General features: G+C 41.6%; 1 gene segment (V, D, J or C); it reads left to right on the top strand.

Annotated features, from left to right (window-relative positions):
* The first annotated feature begins 2,514 nt into the window (after positions 1 to 2,514).
* Positions 2,515 to 6,358, top strand: LOC137342342 (Ig kappa-b4 chain C region-like). The segment is given in 3 exon segments: positions 2,515 to 2,637; positions 2,774 to 3,098; positions 5,790 to 6,358. Coding segments are annotated over 2 exon segments (630 nt in total).
* Positions 6,359 to 18,211: the final 11,853 nt, after the last annotated feature.

Here is an 18,211-nt window from a genome sequence, read left to right on the forward strand (position 1 = left end):
GTTTAAAGTAATTTTCAGGATTTAATTTTTCCATGCCATTTGCAATCTTACATTCTCCTGTAAAATCACCCCTCGGTTCCCATTATTCCATGCTGGAAAGTACAGGCTTGAGTAACTATATAATGCCCCCAGCAGGTTAAAACCAATCTGTAATGCTGTTAAGTTCTCAGTCCATTCACATGAATGAGTACCACTGTAACGATAATACTGTGTCAAAATCAGTAATGCTTGTAATCGATACTAAACTGGGGGGTGCTGTTGCTCCTTTTCTCAAATCTTGCCTGCAGTTCATATTTGTTTCAGAAGTAGCGCTGTTCCCCTTTAAGTATTATCTTCCGGTATTATCTCTGGATGTTATTAATGCCACAAAAACATTATTAAATCGTGCCAAGAGGAAATGGCCACTACAAACAAGGTGCTTAACAATTTTAATATGTTAAATCTCTTATGATTTTGCTGATATTTAACCGGAGGAAGTTGTATCGCATTCAAATATTGTCGTTCTCACAAGGTGGGCATCTCAGTTTTGTATCTGCCAACTCCTCAGCCTGTAGTACAGAGAATAAAATCAAAAGATGGAATAAAAATAGGGACATTATGACTTTAAAATGACGAATAAATTACATCGTTGTGTCCTCCTCCAAATACCTTTATCTTCTAAACTACTTAAGCCAAAGACTACCGTCAGGAATTTCATTGGGGTTCTCCCGATTGGAGGCAGTAACTTTAGGGGAATATCAGCGGAAAAACCATCTCTGTAGTTTTGGGCATCTCCCGCTGAAGTTATGGTGCCCAATCAGGAGAACCCCTGAGGAAATGCAATCCCTGCATTTGGTCTTGACTCTGGATGCACAATGCCACGGAAGATTGATTATACATGTAATAAAAATCTTATATCTGCATGCACTTCCGGCCTACAAGATCTTTTTTTTACTGTTGCCACAATTTTATCACAATTTTCTGTCAATTTATTCCCATTATAAATCCTATATCCACATCTATAATGGAAACTGCCCATTTAAAGTTGTAACGTTATAATTACAGCCCGTGGCAGTGGCGGCTCCGTAGTGTCTCCGGTGTGCACCTCCCAGCCCCTTGGCCTGCACTGCAGAGAACCTCCTATGCTCCAACCAGTTCTACGTTTCCGCTTCTCAAGTTGCTGGGTGTTTTGCTATTTAAGTATAGATACTAATATCAAATTAACATATTGTATCAAAATAAGGGCAGAATGCATGACTTCAAATCGAGTCTGAAAAGTGCCTCCACGGCTTGATTCAATTATCCCTCGTCTGCTAATCATGGGGGTAGATCTTGACTTTGTGCGATAGAGTAAAACAGGTGATAGCGAGTGGGCAGCCCGTTTTACAACTCTTCAGATTTTTATTTCCATTGACTACCCATTTAAATAAAAATCGGGAGAGATGTAAAACGGGCTGTCGACTCGCCATCGCTTGTTTTACACGATCGCAAAACGACAAGAACCACCCCTCCATTTCACTTGGACTAAACTTGGTTTTTACAGCCCATGCACAACGCCATGGGAGATCGACTATTGCTTCATATTTATTCAATATAAATTGTATCAAGTTTAAACACATAATATATCAATAACGTAATACTAGATACGAGCAATATAAGACCAAATATCGATGTAACATATGCAGAATTTATATAATCAGACACCAAATACCACCACAAGCTCCGAGTCACGGTGACTTTAGACTACAGTGTAAAACGCGCGATATCGGCTTGGCCGCCCGTTAAACACCTCTAACGATTTCCAATCGCCAAATGAGTGTCATCATTCCAAGTTCATGGACTGTCAGCATCCCTCTGACAAAAGTTTGTAGCGCATTGCAATAGCGCAGATATAGCAGACACATCTGCCAAAGAATATATACACTCGACAGAGGGAATCGTCTCCAAAGCTACATTCTCAGAAGGAATTGATAGTGAATTGTTTTACCCGCCTGGTGCTTTCAATCAGAGATCTCCACTACACCATCTCCAATAATGGCCCGTGAATTTTAAGATTTCAAAATATATACGAGTGTAAAACGATAATGGAGCAAATCCTGCACAGAAAGCCGTCTGTCCTGAGGTCCCGAAACGAATTTTTTAGATGGTCGTTTCAGGTGGAATATTTCTCTTCATTTCCCATTGCAACTAAAATGTTCATGAATATTATGATATAAACATGGAAAGTGTTTTGAGATGTACAAGCACTGTGAGACTGCGCACGAAAATATGCAATTAAATGAAAAATGCTACGGATTGGATCAAAATGTGCAACAAAAATGTAGGAGGTAAATTATTTCTATTTCTCTTTTTGTTTATTAATAAATCAAAGTACGCAGAAACACAAAACACGAATACAATTCGTTATCTTCCTGGTAATTTGAGATTAATTCGACACCAGTCAGAATCTGACAGCTTCTGATTGGCGTCAAGGTGCAGACTGATTTGCATAAATAAGGAAAACGCGGTCGCACCCCTTCACACGGTTGATAAGCAGAGTTCGAGAGGAAGTTTAGAACCCATTTCATCTGCACATTGTCGCCGTGTCTGAGCTTCCGTAATTTTTTACAATGTCTTACTGGATCCGCATTGTCAGTACGCTGGTGATTTGCGTAGTTTGTGAGTAATTTGCTTTCAATGCCTGATTAGATTTCACCTTGATGAATATTTGCTGTGAGGTTTCTTACCCCATTTTCATTACAAATGATTGCTCTCATTGTCCTGCCTCTTTTCCAATCATTCTCCTTATTTTCAGATTTAAACGCCTCGTTCGATGTCAACTTCTCCGGGAAAAAACGTCCAACTGAGTTGTACACTGTCTGGTGCCAATTTAGGAAGCAACTGGGTCTCCTGGTACCAGCAGATTCCAGGGAATACGCCCAGGCTTCTAGTCTGCTATTGGTCCGGCAGCACCATTTACAGGGGCCCGGGTATTTCAGAACGGTTCTCCGGCTCCGTATCAGGCAACACGGGAATATTTACAATGTCTAATGCACAATCTGAGGACGCTGCGGACTATTACTGTGCTATGTGGTCTAACGGTATATTCTTCGGGAAAGGAACACGACTGAGTGTTGGCAGTAAGTAAAAGCCTTTCATTTGTACAGTTCTGTTTTTGTTTACTTTAGAACAAAACAATAAGCTGCATGATGTATATTATTGGCTCGATTTAATTCCATTTAAAAGTGACATTTTCGAATGAATCATATTTTTAACGGGCCTCCCCTGGTACTTCAATTGGAAGTAACATTGCCTAAATGGAGAACTGAACGGTCCAGTTTTAGAAGGATTCCACCTGTTATTACTTCCGGTTGCATCTGCGCTGAATTAACTTATCACAAACCAAGATAAGAATTGGACTCCACATCGCCGAATTAGGCTGTGGGAAAGATCGTTCAAGTTAGTCGCTCTTGATCGCTTCCTAGTGACTCAGTTGGAAGGTGCGTTTTGTGCATCTCCGCCGATGATAGAATCGAACTGCGTATGATGCCCTGTCACAAATCCTACTGACAGTCACTGTGTAAGCTCACAGGAGAAGTACAGGAGAGTGACTGGCGTCCGTGCAAACACAGTCCAGTGGAGGTCAGCTTTGTTTAGGAGAAGAATGCAAATTAGAAGGAGACAAATTCTACAAAGTATCTTAAATTCAGGCTCCAATGTTATACCCTGGAAGTTTCCGAACGGCAATTTGATTTGAACCAATTCCTGAACTGCTTTAGCATTGATTTGAAAGGACTAATATTAATCATAATCAAAAGACTGGAATTTCTAAAATACTTTATGAAAACTTATTTTATATTCCTGAAATGGTAATGGGTGTCAATACTGACAATGTAAATGGAGAAAATTAGCAAACAGTAGAGATTTCCTCTGGCTTTGTGTTAGCTACATTATAACCCGTTCATGTCCAGCGCTCTTACATTTGCCCTATAATAGCCAGAAGATTAAAGTTTCCAACAACGTTTACGACGTGATTAATAAATGGAAATTGGAAGATATCCCCTTTCCACCAATTAAAATTATTGTAGCTGAAATATTCCTATGGTTGAGTAAAATATTTGGGATGGGGGAAATTATGCTGATCCCTATTTTAGCGGCATCATGCGCAACAGTAACCACCTGCTAAAAAAAATAGCACGCAGAGGAAATGTCTGAATAAATGAACCAACGGACGCCGTTCGGCTGCGGCTATGTCAAAGCAATCCATTTCCGCGTTCAACTGGCACTGTGCGTTAAACTGGTGGGGACGACTTTTATGTTCAGTATTGGTTTTTCAGATATTTAAAGGGGAGTAACCACTTTAGTTTAAACAGCTTAATGCCTTTGTTAAAATAAGAAGAATTTCATACCAATGTTTTAGCGCGTTGATATACGAATTTTCAGAGCCAAATTTTACTCTGAATGCCGTTTTAAACCAAACGTGGGCGGTGAACAAAAGATGGTGCCGGGCAAACAGTAAATCCCCGATTTATTGACGTTGAATTCCCCCTCGCTTATAATTCTGTACTTTTTACAGTTTCATATACTAGCTTGCATATTTCTCCCCGCTCTTCCTTAAAACTATTTGGAGATCTGTAGTATATCTGAGTAATGAGACAGATTCCTTCCTAGCCTTCATCTCAATCCAATAACATTGATAATCGCTGTCTGCTTAATATGGATTTTGAAATGTATGTTTCATTTTTTAAAATCGCGTTGCTTTTGGGGTATGATGTGAGATAATAACGCGGGCTCACACTCACAGTGTGTGGAATGTGGGTATCCTATAGTGAAAAAAATTGTGGAATGCATCATGGGGTCAGCGCAAGGAAACATGGACAAGTTTCAACTTAACTCAACAAAGCAACTGTAAAAATTTAAAATCCTATCAGTAAAATTAAAGTGTGTGTTTAATATGAGTTCAGCACCAACCTTTAATAAAACTCGTTTATATTCTGCTTGAAGTATTACAATAGAAAGGCTGGATTTATCGGCCCAAATAATGACGCGGCATATAGACTAAAGTTACTTGTAAAGGCAAGATTCACAGGTCCACTGCAGAATCCTGATCCAAACTGTTAGTTGTTTCAATGCACCGAGTAGTAATTCGAGAAAGCAGATAATACAAACATGATTATAAATGCGTTTACGCTGCAAATTTAGTGTCGGCGCGAAGTGATTTCTGCTTGCCAATGACAAAAGCAGTTAGATTTTACAGCGGAATAGATGTTTTATCCGTATTACGTTGGCTGTATACCTGTACACTCCGGACATAGGGGTTGTCCCTATATTCATCCAATATATAACTCATATGTTGGTCTCTCCTTTTGCGGATTTAACAATGGAACCATGTGAACGCATCACAATAAGATTTAAGTAGGGTCAATGGGGTAGGTCTTGACTTTGCGACAATGTGAAACGGGTGATAACGAGTCGGCAGCCGGTTTTGCTCCTCTCCAGGTTTTTATTTAAATTCAAATCAACAGAAATAAATTCGGGAGAGATGTAAAACGGGGTGCCGACTCGCTTTCAACCGTTTTACTCTATCGCACAACGTCAAGATCTAACGCAGTATATTTAATGAAAATTATTGACCGGTGTGCTAGAGCTGGTAAATGTTTAAAGTGCCCATAGTATGACTGGAGTATTTTGAAACAAGTATAAAGCAAAGGGATCCATTATTATATTAAATGCATTGATGGAATACGAAATATTCTATTTTGATAAAATCTAAACCTTCAACCGAAGCAATTCCCCAACGCGACTAAACCCTGTTCTTTTTTTAAAAATAGGTCCACAGGAACCATCGGTGTCCGTTCTTCCGCCTTCATCGGATGAAATCACAACAAAGAACATGGCGACCCTGGTGTGTTTGGTGAACCGTTTTAAGCCGGGTGCTGTGGAGATTGAATGGACTGTGGATGGCAGTGTCAGAGGGAATGGTGTTGAGACAAGTCGCATCCAACAGGAGACGGACAACACGTTCAGTGTGAGCAGTTATCTGACTCTGTCAGCCTCAGAGTGGAACTCACACGAGCTTTACTCCTGTGTCGTTAAACATGAGACTCAGGCAAACCCGCTTCAAACAAGCATCGCGAGATCCAGCTGTATCTGATTTCACAAACTGTACTTGACCGAGCTGAGAAAGTTTGTTTATTACCATTCAATTCTTTCATGTAACAAAAAGGGTAGAAATTTATTCCATTTCGGAGGTTTAAGAAAAATAACCATTGTGGTTTGAACTTTGTCTTTTCAGATCTGATAATTTTAAATACTCTTCCATCAAAAATTGTCAGTGTTAACTGAAAACACAATTTATGTTATAACATCCAGTAAAGATGCATTAAAAGGCAACAATATGACTATTGCATCCTAAGTATTTGTTTATTGCTAATCTATTCGAATATAGCTATTGAATAAAATCATTGATGCAATACGGGTTTTGGTGTCTTTTATTTCTGATGCAAAAGAAGTCAAATCTATAGTGAAAGTATTTTAGGCTTTATTGCTTTTTGTGTTATTAAAGCTAACGTAATAAAGTGTGCAAAGTTATCTCAAACGAAGCAGTGTGTGACTGATGTGTCGATACTGCGGTAGACATATACGGTGGGGCGGCCGTGGGCGAGTTCACACTCACACAGGTTAACTTGAGGGATTATTGATGTCGGTTCAATATGTCCAGTCGTACTACCCAACTCATAGCGGGTGAAATTGGTCTTGGGTAAATGCGCAAAATGGGCAATAGCAAATTGGGAGTCCGTTTTACACTGCAGCCCGATTCCCTTCTTCACTGACTTTAAGAGACCAATTTCACCCCCATGGTTTAACTTAATGGGGTAGATTTTAATCTTTCCGCCCTCAATAAAGCAGTAGATCAGCCGCAGTTTTGTAGCCGCTTGATTTTGATTTCCACTGAAATCAATGGGACAAAATCGGGCGGTGTCTATAACTGGCAATGATCTACAACTCTCTAAGGGCAAGTTGAAACTATACCTGGTATTATTCATTAATGTCCAAATAAGTATAGACAAAGTCAACAACAACTTGCATTTATGTAACGCTTTTAACGTAACGTAGGCGTCACAAGGAAGCCACGGGAGGAAATAATGGGGTAGAAATTCGTTTGGGCCTGTTTTCGAGCCTCCCGAAATTGGGCCTCGGGCATTATCTACAACATCGGGGCGAGATGCCTCCCGATCGCGGAACCACAGGCAGGTCACCGGAGGAGAGAAATTCATTTCGTAGGTTCCCAGAAGGGCTTGCATTGATGAACAGGCCGCGGGGGGAGGGGTCACCAGGTCTGTGGACTCAGGGGAAGCACTGCTGCTTATCCTGGCTACACAGAATATATTTTAAACTTTTCTTTAGTTGGCCGCCGCAGGGGCAACTGAAGAATCCTGAGCTGAGCATGCTGGATCGCTGCTTCCCTCATCAGGAACACATTTCGTTGAGGGGTCCTTCAACAGGTGTTAGGCCGCTCATTAATATATTTAAGGTCCCAAACTCCTCTTAAAAAACTAGCAGAAAGACCAACGCCTGCACAGCTTGGGCGTAGTCTGTCACTGCTAAATTAGTATGCTTTGCGCCCATATTACGCCCGGAAAACAGGCTCAAGGCATACCAATTCCTACCCCGTTAGGAGTGGTGACCAAAAGCTTGGCCAGAAGTGGGTTTTAAGGAGGGTCTTGAAAAAGGAGAGGCAGGTGGAGAGGCTAAGGTAGTGAATTCCAGACCATAGAGCCGAGATGGCTGAAGGCACAGCTCCCATTCGTGGCAGGAAGGGAATGGAGGATGTAGAAGGTACCGAGTTAGAGACTTGCAGATTGCACGGAGTGCTATAGGGTTGGAAGTCGTTATAGAGATACAGTGAGGTGAGGCCAGGAAGGGATTTAAATATGTGGATAACAATTTTAAATTTGAGTCATTCGATGACCACGCACAAATCTAGGTCAGCGAGCACAGCTTAATGGTTGAGCGGAACTTAATGCAGAGTATTGGATGTGCTGAGGAATATGGAGCTTCGAGAATGTGCGTTCGGCCGGGAGAGCAATGAAATCGTCTGCAGGTGAAAAAGACAAGGATCGGGGTTTCAGCAGCAGATGGACTGAGGCAGGGGCGGAGGCGGGTGATTTTTCAAAGGCAGAGACGGCGGCCTTTGTGATGTAGACAATATGTGGTTGAAAGCTCAGCTCCAATTCAAATAGGATGCCGAAGTTACAAACAGTCTGGTTCAACCTGAGACCAAAGAAAGGTGGAAGCGGTTGGGAGCATAAAGATTTTGTGGTTGGGCTGAACACAGTGGTTTTGGTCATGCCAACTGGACGGAATTGTGGCTCATCCAGGACTGGACTAAAACAAGCAGTATGACAATGCAGAGCCATAGCAGGGGTCGAGCTTGGTGCTGGAGAGTTAGAGCAGTATGGATGTGGTACCTGAACCCATGTCTTCAGATAATGTCGCCAAGTAGCAGGCAGGTAGGTGAGGAAGAGGAGGAGCCCAAAAGCAGATCCTTGGGGGGACCCAGCGGTAGGTTGGAAGTGGGTAAAGAATCCATTGCTGGAGATAGTCTGGCAACGATTGGATAGATAACAGTGGAACGAAGGGAAGGTAGACCCACCTAGGTGAACAACAGAGAAGAGGCATTGGAGGAGGATGGCGTGGTCAACCATGTCAAAGGCTGCAGAGGGGTCGAGAAGAACAAGGACCATTGTCACAGTCAAAGAGGATGTCATTTGTGACTTTGGTTAGCGTAATTTTAGTGTTGTGGAAATCTGACTGTAGAGATTCAAATGCGGAATTGCAGAAAATATAGGCATGTATTTTGGAGGTCACAACATGTTCAAGGACTTTGGAGTGGAAAGGGAGGTTGGATATGGAGCAGTAATATGCAAGGACAAAGGGATCAAGGGGTTATTTGAGGAGAGAAATGATAATAGCAGTTTTCAAAGGGAGGGGGACAGTGCTTGTGGAGAGGTAACCACTTACAATATTAGCTAGCATGGGGTTAGAATGGAAGTTAGGTGGTCAGCAGGTTAGTAAGAATGTGTCAAGGGAGCAAAACGTAGGTCTCATGGACAAGGTGAGCTTAGAGAAAGTATGAGGGGAAACGCGAGAGAAACTAGACAATGATATGGTTGCAGGGCTAGGAAAAGTTGAAGGGGAAAGCAGTGGAGACAGCTGAACGAACGGCTTAAATGTTAATTGAAAAAAGTTCATGAGCTCATCACACTAGTCTAAGGCAAGTTAATAGAGGAATATGTTGATTTGAACTAAATCGCAGGACCTACTACTTCCAAATTACCAGTGTATTGTCAGGAAATATATGCCACTACAGGCAGCATCATAATCTCCATGCAGGCTCATTCTGCTGCATAGGTAGGCTCAACATGCATGATCGCTCCGCCAGTTACACCCGCATATTGGAGCCTATTTGATATTCCTTTTTCACCAAAGTAAAAACCTCTACAATCAGAATAAATGGTGCCGGACAGCTGTGCAAAGGGAATGCGACCAAATCTTTGGGGCCTGATGAGTTGTATCTGAGGATTCTCAAGGAATTATGGGAGTAAATTGAAGGAACTCCAGCATCAATATTCCAGAAATCACCGAATACTGGAGAGGTCCTGGGTACTGTAGAAAGTCAGATATTTTTGAAAAGGCGGCAATAGTGAGGAAGGGTACGACAGGCCAGTGAATTTGCCCTCCATTGTGGGTAGAGCTACGAAAACCCTTACTAAAGATAAGATCATGGAGCATCTGGGTAGAACTAAAATCATGAAAGGTCCCCAATATGGGCTCTTGCAGGGCAGGTCTTGCCAATCTAACTTACTATTTTTCTTTGAGGGTGTGACAAAGGAGCTTGATCGAGGTACGGCAGTGTATGCAGTGTACTTGCATTTCATACAGTTCCTCTGAAAAGGCTGGTGCTGAAAATAAAGAATGCAGGAATCAGTGGGAATATTTTACAGTGGATATGTATTTGGTAGATCGATAAAGCCCAAAGGGCGGTGATACACGGATTGTTATCAGCCTGGGCGAATGTTACCACTGCAGCCACGGGCACAAAGGCTAAATTTGTAGCTGATACAAAGCTAATTAAGTTGGTAGACTCCAACGCTGAACAGGATAAGAAAGAAAAAAAGAAATAGGAGCAGGAGTAGGCCATACGGTCCCTCGAGCCTGCTCCATCATTCAATAAGATCGTGGCTGACCTTCGACCTCAACTCCACCTTCCCGCCCGATCCTCATGTCCCTTGGTTCCCCTAGGATGAGATACACGAGGGTTTGAATATACTTGAAAATTGGGAGACAGGTGACGGATGAATGTCAATACAGAGAAATGCAAAGTGCTTCATATAGGGACTCAAAAACACGGGAAAGAAGGAAGGTCTAATTGTTAGAGGTTGATTGCTATGAATAGTCAACTACTCGATTATCATTGATCATGCGAGTATCAGGATGGTAGAAGGAGAATTAGATGGACCGTGGTCTTTTTTCGTCTACCAATTCCTATGTTCCTAAACGTAAATTAATAAATACACTATAATTACAACAGATAATGAGGAAATATTCAAAAAAGAAATGATAAGAAAGGAATAATCAGCAAGAAAAACAAATTCCAAAACGAAAGGCGGTGGGAAGCGATAACTAGCAGGAGATGTCATCGATGTCGAACGGCAAAAACAAAAAAAAATGTTCATGATGGAAAGGTGAGAGTAAGAACACTAACGGACAGCCAAAGGAAACGAGTGAAAATTGGGAAGTGGCATGAGGTAGAGAACGCAACAATTGATACGAGAGACTGGAAAGATCGATTGATTAATAAAACACGAACATGGAGCAGGGGATTAGCCACTACTTAAGGAGGTTCAAATGATTGAGCAAGTTATCCGTGTTAACAATATTAAGCAAAGTACGATACGAGTACGGTAGCATACGAAGTGTAGGTATAGTAATTATAGGGTTAACAGGCTAAATTCCAGGTCCGGTCAGCAAAAGCTGTAAACTAAGAAATCTTGTGGGAAAGAGGTGAGAAAGAAATATGAAGTGGTGGCCGGACTCCAAGATGTCTGGTGGAGAAGTGATAAGCGTCAGGGTTGAGTGAAGGTTTGGACATGAGAAATGTCTTACGAGATAAGGTAGTACAGAAGTGCGAGGCCAGCCTTATTGTTCAGGCATGTGAAACGTCCAGCCAACAATACTGCAATACGCATGCAGGGTAAGGGGGCGTGGCCTACGTGACCCCGGGAATACTCACGTATTACCCCGACGTACGTCAGAACCTCACCTCGCGTAGTTTTAAGGTACTCACCCTACGTTAATCCTACACATTGAACAGTATAAAGATAAATGCACCAGTACACCTCAGGAACTCTAACTAGTCTTGCACTGGGCTACTGTATGCAGTCAGAGGACTCAGTTTGCGAACTTCCGACGAGTTCCTTACTTGTGGGTATAAAATTGATACCAATCTCATAAGTACCGCGTATGTTGGAGATGTATCATTTGATAAATGAAGTGTAGTGATCAGCTATCTTTCTGTCCTTTGAGTCCACGAGCCATATCCTTAAAAGGGTAAGGATTGTCCTAAAGTACTGGCGACAGCGGCAGATAAATGAGCATTTGAATGTTTAGTTTGGGACTGGCCACCTCTTCCAAGGCAGAATTCACATATTACCAGATTCGGGTTTTAGAATGGAGAAACTGGGGGAATACGTAAATCGGTACATGAAACGACAGGACCCCGGAAGGCAGGAGATCTGGTGGCGAAAGCCGCCTTCTTGAACCAATTAGCCCAGATTCTCGAAAACGATTTCTTGGATACCCCCAAGAAGGACTGGACTGAAGTTGCCCTCATACAAAAATTGTTTTCCGTTGCTAAGGCTCTGTCGGACGGGTACGAGAGTGTAGTGGTTATATTACTGGACTAGCAATCCAAAGGCCTAGACTAATAATCCAGAGACTATGAGTTCCAATGCCACCATGGTAGTTTGACAATTTGAACTCTTCTAAAAAACTGGAATTAAAAGATGGTACCAGTAAAAGTGACTTTGAAGCTGTTGGAGTGTGTATAAACCCACTGGTCCATCACTGTCCTTTAGCTAAGGAAAACTACCACCCTTACCCAGTCTGGCCTATATGTGATTCCAATTCCACGCTGTAAGGTTTTTTCTTTCCTTACTGGGCTTCAAAGGTAAGAAACAACGAAGACTGACTCAAGAATGTCTTAAAACATTCCAAATAATTTTATTAACAATAAAACTCACGACAGTTCTCCAGATTGGGTGCATCCCTTAAATAGAATGGCTTGCTGAACAGAGTGACGACGGGAATTTGGTGAGAGTGGGAATTCTCTGGTAAGTAGTGGGTGAGCAGTACAGAAAATTTGCTTTTATCAAACTAAAATTTAGTTAGTTTTCTCATGTAAAACAAGCTTTAAAAACCGCCAGTCTGTTGCAGTCGAAGTAATTGGGTCCCTCACCAGGTTTTAAGTATTGTGTTTGGAATACAATAATTAAGACCTAGTCAGGGGCCCAATTACGTTGACTGACTAGCTGCATCTAGTGTATTTCCGAAGGTATATATTAGAGGGATATCTGCAAAAGTACAGAGCTGCAGCACACAGCTGGGCGAGAGTAGCGTCAATCAGCTAAACAAGTGGTTTGCTAAATAGAGTGACAACAGGAATTTGGTGAAGATGGGAATTACGCGCAGAGGGGAAGAAGGTATCCCTGATACCTGTGAGGATAAGGAGGAGGATTGCGCTTAGGACAGCCACAATACTGACCTTGACACTGTAAAGCAGAGGGCTGTTCAAAGCGGGGAGGAGCAGAATGGAAACGTAGTATTATAGGGGATTCAACAATTAGGGGGATAGATAGCATCCTCTGCAGCGACAATCGAGAATCCCGAAGGATGTGTTGACTAACTGGTCCCAGGGAGAGGGATACCTCGATGCAGCTGGAAAGGAATTTGAAAAGTGAGGTGGAAAATTCAGTTGTTGTGGACCATGTTGGGACCAATGGCACAGCGAGAAATAAAGGAGGTAGTCCTGCTGAGGGAGTATCAGAAATTAGGAGCTAAATTAAAAGGCAGGACCTCAAGGGTGGTAATGTCAGGATTATTACCCAAGCCACGTGCTAAATGGCATAGGGAAAAACAGATCAGGAAGGTGAACACGTGGCTAATGGAGTGGTGTGAGAAGGAGTGGTTCCATTTCATGGGACACTGGCACCAAACTGGCACAGGAGGGAACTGTACCGTTGGGTCAGGATGCACCGGAACCGGGCCGGGACCAAGGTCCTTGTGGAAAGGATAAATAGAGTTGTAAAAGGGCTTTAAATTAGTAAATGGAGGGTGGGTTCAGTCAGAAACAATCGTAAAAATGAAAGTTTAAAGATGAAAAAAATGGATAAGAGCAGAGTTCAGGTCACAAGGTGATATAGATGCTCCAGGTGAAGGATATACTAAAATAACTGAAGTAGCTGCAGCGGGAGTGACAAATAAGAAATGAGTTAAATTAAACAACGTGAGAAAGGCAGGATCAGAGCAGAAGGGCAGTTTAGGGTCGCTTGCCCAAATAAGAATTTATACACTAACGCATGGAGTATAACAAATAAATTGAATGAATTAGAGTCTCATACAGCTTACAGGGTATGACATGGTGGCCATTATTGAGACATGAATGTAAGCTAGTCGTAATTGGGAGCTTATAGGGTTTTTAGAAAGGATAAGGAAACTGGAAGAGGATGGATAACCTTATTGATTAAAGATACTGTTACAACATTAGTAAGAGATAATATAGGTAAGGGATAGCAATCAGAGGAGACTCTATGGTTAGAATTGAGGAATAAGAGAGAACTTAAAACTTCAATGGAAGTTGCCTACCGGCCTCCTGGCAGCAGCAATGAAGTGGCAGAATGTATTAATTCAGAGACTAGAAAGGCTTGTAGCAAATGCGGAGTTGTTTTAATAGGAGACTTTAATTTTCATATGGATTGGGAAGAGCAGAATAGCTCAAGTCAAAAATGTAGTGAATTTCTTGAGTGCATTCGAGATAGTTTTCGAGAGCAATATGTTCTAGACCCAACAAGAGGGCAGGTTACACTAGATTTAGTAATAAGTAATGAGCCAGATTTGGTTAATAATCTAACAGGAAGGGAACATTTATCTAATAGTGATCATAATATGATCGAATTCAATGTTAAGTTTGAAAAGGAGAAACTTAACATGGTTACTAAGATTCTTGATTTTAGTAATGCTAACTTTAACGTATAATGATGTGGAGATGCCGGTGATGGACTGGGGTGGACAAATGTAAGGAGTCGCACAACAGCAGGTTATAGTCCAACAGCTTTATTTGACATCACAAGCTTTTGGAGCTTTGCTCCTTCACCTGACGAAGGAGCAAAGCTCTGAAAGCTTGTGATTTCAAATAAAGCTGTTGGACTATAACCTGCTTTTGTGCGACTCCTTACATTTAACGTATAAAGCAGAGACCAAAGACAACAAACTGGTGAAAACTGTTTTCTGGTAAAACTGCAGATGAACTGTGGGAGGTGTTCAAAAATAATTTAGCTTAATACAGGACCATTATATACCCAGAAGGGGCAAAAGCATTTCTTACCAAATAAAACAGCCACGGTCGACAACATAACATAAAACTAAAGGAAAGACTATATAAAAGTGCACAGAATAATTTAGATCCAGGGGATTGGGGGAGATATGAAGAACAGCAAGGGAAGGTAAAAAAGATAGTAAGAGCTGCAAACAGGGAATACAAAAAGAAACCTGCGAGGGATAGCAAGATTAACACGTAAAGATTTTACAATTATATTAGAAGAAAATGGGTAGTCAAGGGTAATGTGGCCCTTTAAAAACAGATGCGGGTAACGTTACAAATGAAAATAAGTAAATGGCAAACTTGTTGAATAATTACTTTTTGTCAGAAATCACAGTAGTGGAAGAGGATAATATACCTGACATTCCCGTGAGACTAATAATGAATCAAGGAATGGAACTCACTAACGTTAACGTTAGCAAGAAAAGAATATTAGAAAAATTAATGATACTAAAGACTAACAAATCCCCAGCACCTGATGGTTTCCACCCCAGAGTTTTAAAGGAAGTAAGTGAGGAAATTGCAGACGCTTTAGCCATAACCTTCCAAAGCTCTCTCGATTCAGGAATTGTCCCTTTAGATTGGAAAAATGTAAATGTAATTCCTGATGTAAGAACGGTGGGAGAGAGAGAGAAACCAGGAAATTATGGAACGTTTAGTCCAACATCTGTTACGGGGAAGTTATTAGAATCTATAAATAAGGAAAAAGTGCCTCAACACGGAGAGAAATTTGAGCTGATTGGAAAGAGCCATCATGGATTTGTAAAGGGTAGAACATGTCTAATGAATCAAATTGAATTTTTTGAGGAAGTAACTAAAGTCGTAGACAGGGGAATGTCTATGGATATAGTTACATGGATTACCAGAAAGTATTCGATAACGTTCCACATAATAGACTGTTAGCTAAAATTAAAGCTCATGGAATTGAAGGAAAATTACTGACCTGGTTATGACTTTTGTTAGATGGTGGAAAACTGAGAGTTGGGATAATGGGTATGTAATGGGTATGATTTGGAAGTAAGTGAATAGTGGTTCCCTCAAGGGCGTGTGCTGGGGCAAAAACTGTTCACTATATTTATTAATGTCTTAGATATTACAATAGAGAGCCATATATCCAAGTTTTGCCGATGACACAAAGATTGGTTTCATAGTATGTAGTGTCGATGGGAGCATACAATTACACAGGCAGTGATAGATCAAGTGAGTGGGCAAACTGTGGCAGTTGGAATTCAACGCAGGTAAGTGTGAGGCCGCCCATTTTGGACCAGAAAAGGATAGATCCGAGTATGTTTTAAATGATGAATGGTTAGGAACAGTGAGATCCAAAGAGATTTGGGGATCCATGTACACAGATCACTAAATGCACAAAAAAAATCAAAAAGTCTACTGGAATGTCAGCTTTTATAACTCGAGGGCTAGAATATAAAGGGGGGGGGTTCGACAGCTATACAAGGCCCTGTTTAGACCACATCTGGTGTAATGTGTTCAGTTCTGGGCACCATATCTTTGAAAGGATATATTGGCCTTGGAAGGAGTGCAGCGCAGATTCACCAATATATTACCAGGGCTCCATGGGTTTGAATATGAGGAGAAATTACATAAACAAGTCTTGTATTCCATGGAATATAAAAAGTTAAGAGGTGATTTCATTGGGGTTTTTCGGATTTTAAAAGGAATTGATAGGGTAGATAGAGAGAAACCTTTTTTCGCTGATGGGGGTGTCTATAAGAAGGAGACATAACATTAAATTCAGAGCGAGGCCATTCCGGACAGAAGTGAGGAAACACTTCGTTACGCAAAGAGTGGTAGACGTGTGGAACTCACACCACAAAATGCTAGCTCAATTAATAATTTTAAATCTGAGATCGATAGATTTTTGCAAGCCAAGGGTATCAAGGGATATGGAGCCAAGGTGGGCCGATGGAGTTAGGCTAAAGGTCAGCCATGATCTCATTGAATGGCGGAACAGGCTCGAGGGGCTGAATGGCCTTCTCCTGTTCCTATTTTGCTATATTCCAATAAAGATTCCATACAACCTTATGTGGGAAGTACAGCCCAGAAGCAAGATGATCATATCCTTCTCCTGAGAGAATGAAGGGATTAATTGTTTGTCGACAACTTCTTATTTAAACGCTGCTTGTGGTCTCCTGAAAACTCTGCCTGTTTTTACATCTGTTTTGCTCTTTATCTGTTGCTGGGCAGAATAATTTGTTGTTTTCCTTTCAGTTCTCACAGTCCAGCAGACAGCTGTCTTATATTTAACTTGGTTATCTCTCATTGTCAGCAGAACGAGTCAGTCCCCTTGGCTACAGACTGACGTCTTAAGGCAGTTTGGAGCAAGATCCAGCATGTAATCTACTGCGATAGGCTTTGCTCTGTTTGTCTTTGACATTAATTGAATTGTTTTGTATGTTGCAGTTTAACTTTCTGACTGAATTATTTACACAGAATATAATAATTACTACAACAGGAAATTCGTGTTTAACTAACTTGATTGAGTTCTATGATGAAGTATGGAGAGATTTGATGAGGGTCGTGCGGTTGATGTTGTGAAAATGGATTCAATCAGAAGAGATGTAAAACGGACTGTCGATTCGATAACAACTGTTTTAAACTGTCGCGCAAAATATACCGCATGTTGCACTTGGACTACGCTTGGTCTTTACTGCCCATGCACAACGCCATGGGCGATCGTCTAGTATCATCGAATCATAAGAATCATAGAACGTTACGGCACAGAGGGCGGCCTTTTGGCCCATCGTGTCCATGTCGGCCGAGAAAGAGCCATCCAGCTTAAGCGAACTTTCCAGCACTTACTCCGTAGTCATGTAGTTTACAGCACCTCAACTGATCATCGAAGTACTTCTTAAATGAGTTGAGGGTTTCTGTCTCTACCACCCTTTCAGGCAGTGAGTTCCAGACCCTTACCAGCCTCTAGGTGAAAAAAAGTCTCCTCAGCTCCCCTCTAATCCTTCTACAATTACTTTAAATCTATGTCCCTTGGTTGACTGACCCCGCTGTTAAGGGAAATAGGTCCTCCCTATCCACTCTATCTCGTCCTGTCATAATTTTTTGCCCCAATTAAATCTCCCCTCAGCCTCCTTTGTTCCAAAGAAAACAAACCATGCCTTTCCAATCTTTTCTCATAGCTAAAATTCTCCTGCCCTGGCAACATCCTCATAAATCTCCTCTGCACCCTCTCTAGTGCAATCTTTCCTGTAATGTGTTGACCAGAACTGTACGCAGTCCTCAAGCTGTGGCCGAACCAATGTTTTATACAGTTCTAGCATAACCTCCCTGCTCTTCTATTCTATGCCTCGGCTAATAAAGGAACGTGTCCTATATGACGTTTTAACCACCTTGTCTCCCTGTCCTGCTAACTTCAGGGATCTTTGGATGTGCATTCCAAGGTCTATCACTTCGTCGACACCTCTCAGTATCCTCCCATTTATTGCATACTCCCTTGCCATTTTTGTGCTCCCCAAGTGCATTACCTTACACTTCTCTGGATTGAATTCCATTTGCCACTTTTCTGCCCACCTGACCAGTCCATTGATATCTTCCTGCAGTCTACAGCTTTCCTCCTCACTATCA

This window comes from Heptranchias perlo, chromosome 25, assembly GCF_035084215.1.
Source record: "Heptranchias perlo isolate sHepPer1 chromosome 25, sHepPer1.hap1, whole genome shotgun sequence".
NCBI lineage: Eukaryota > Metazoa > Chordata > Chondrichthyes > Hexanchiformes > Hexanchidae > Heptranchias > Heptranchias perlo.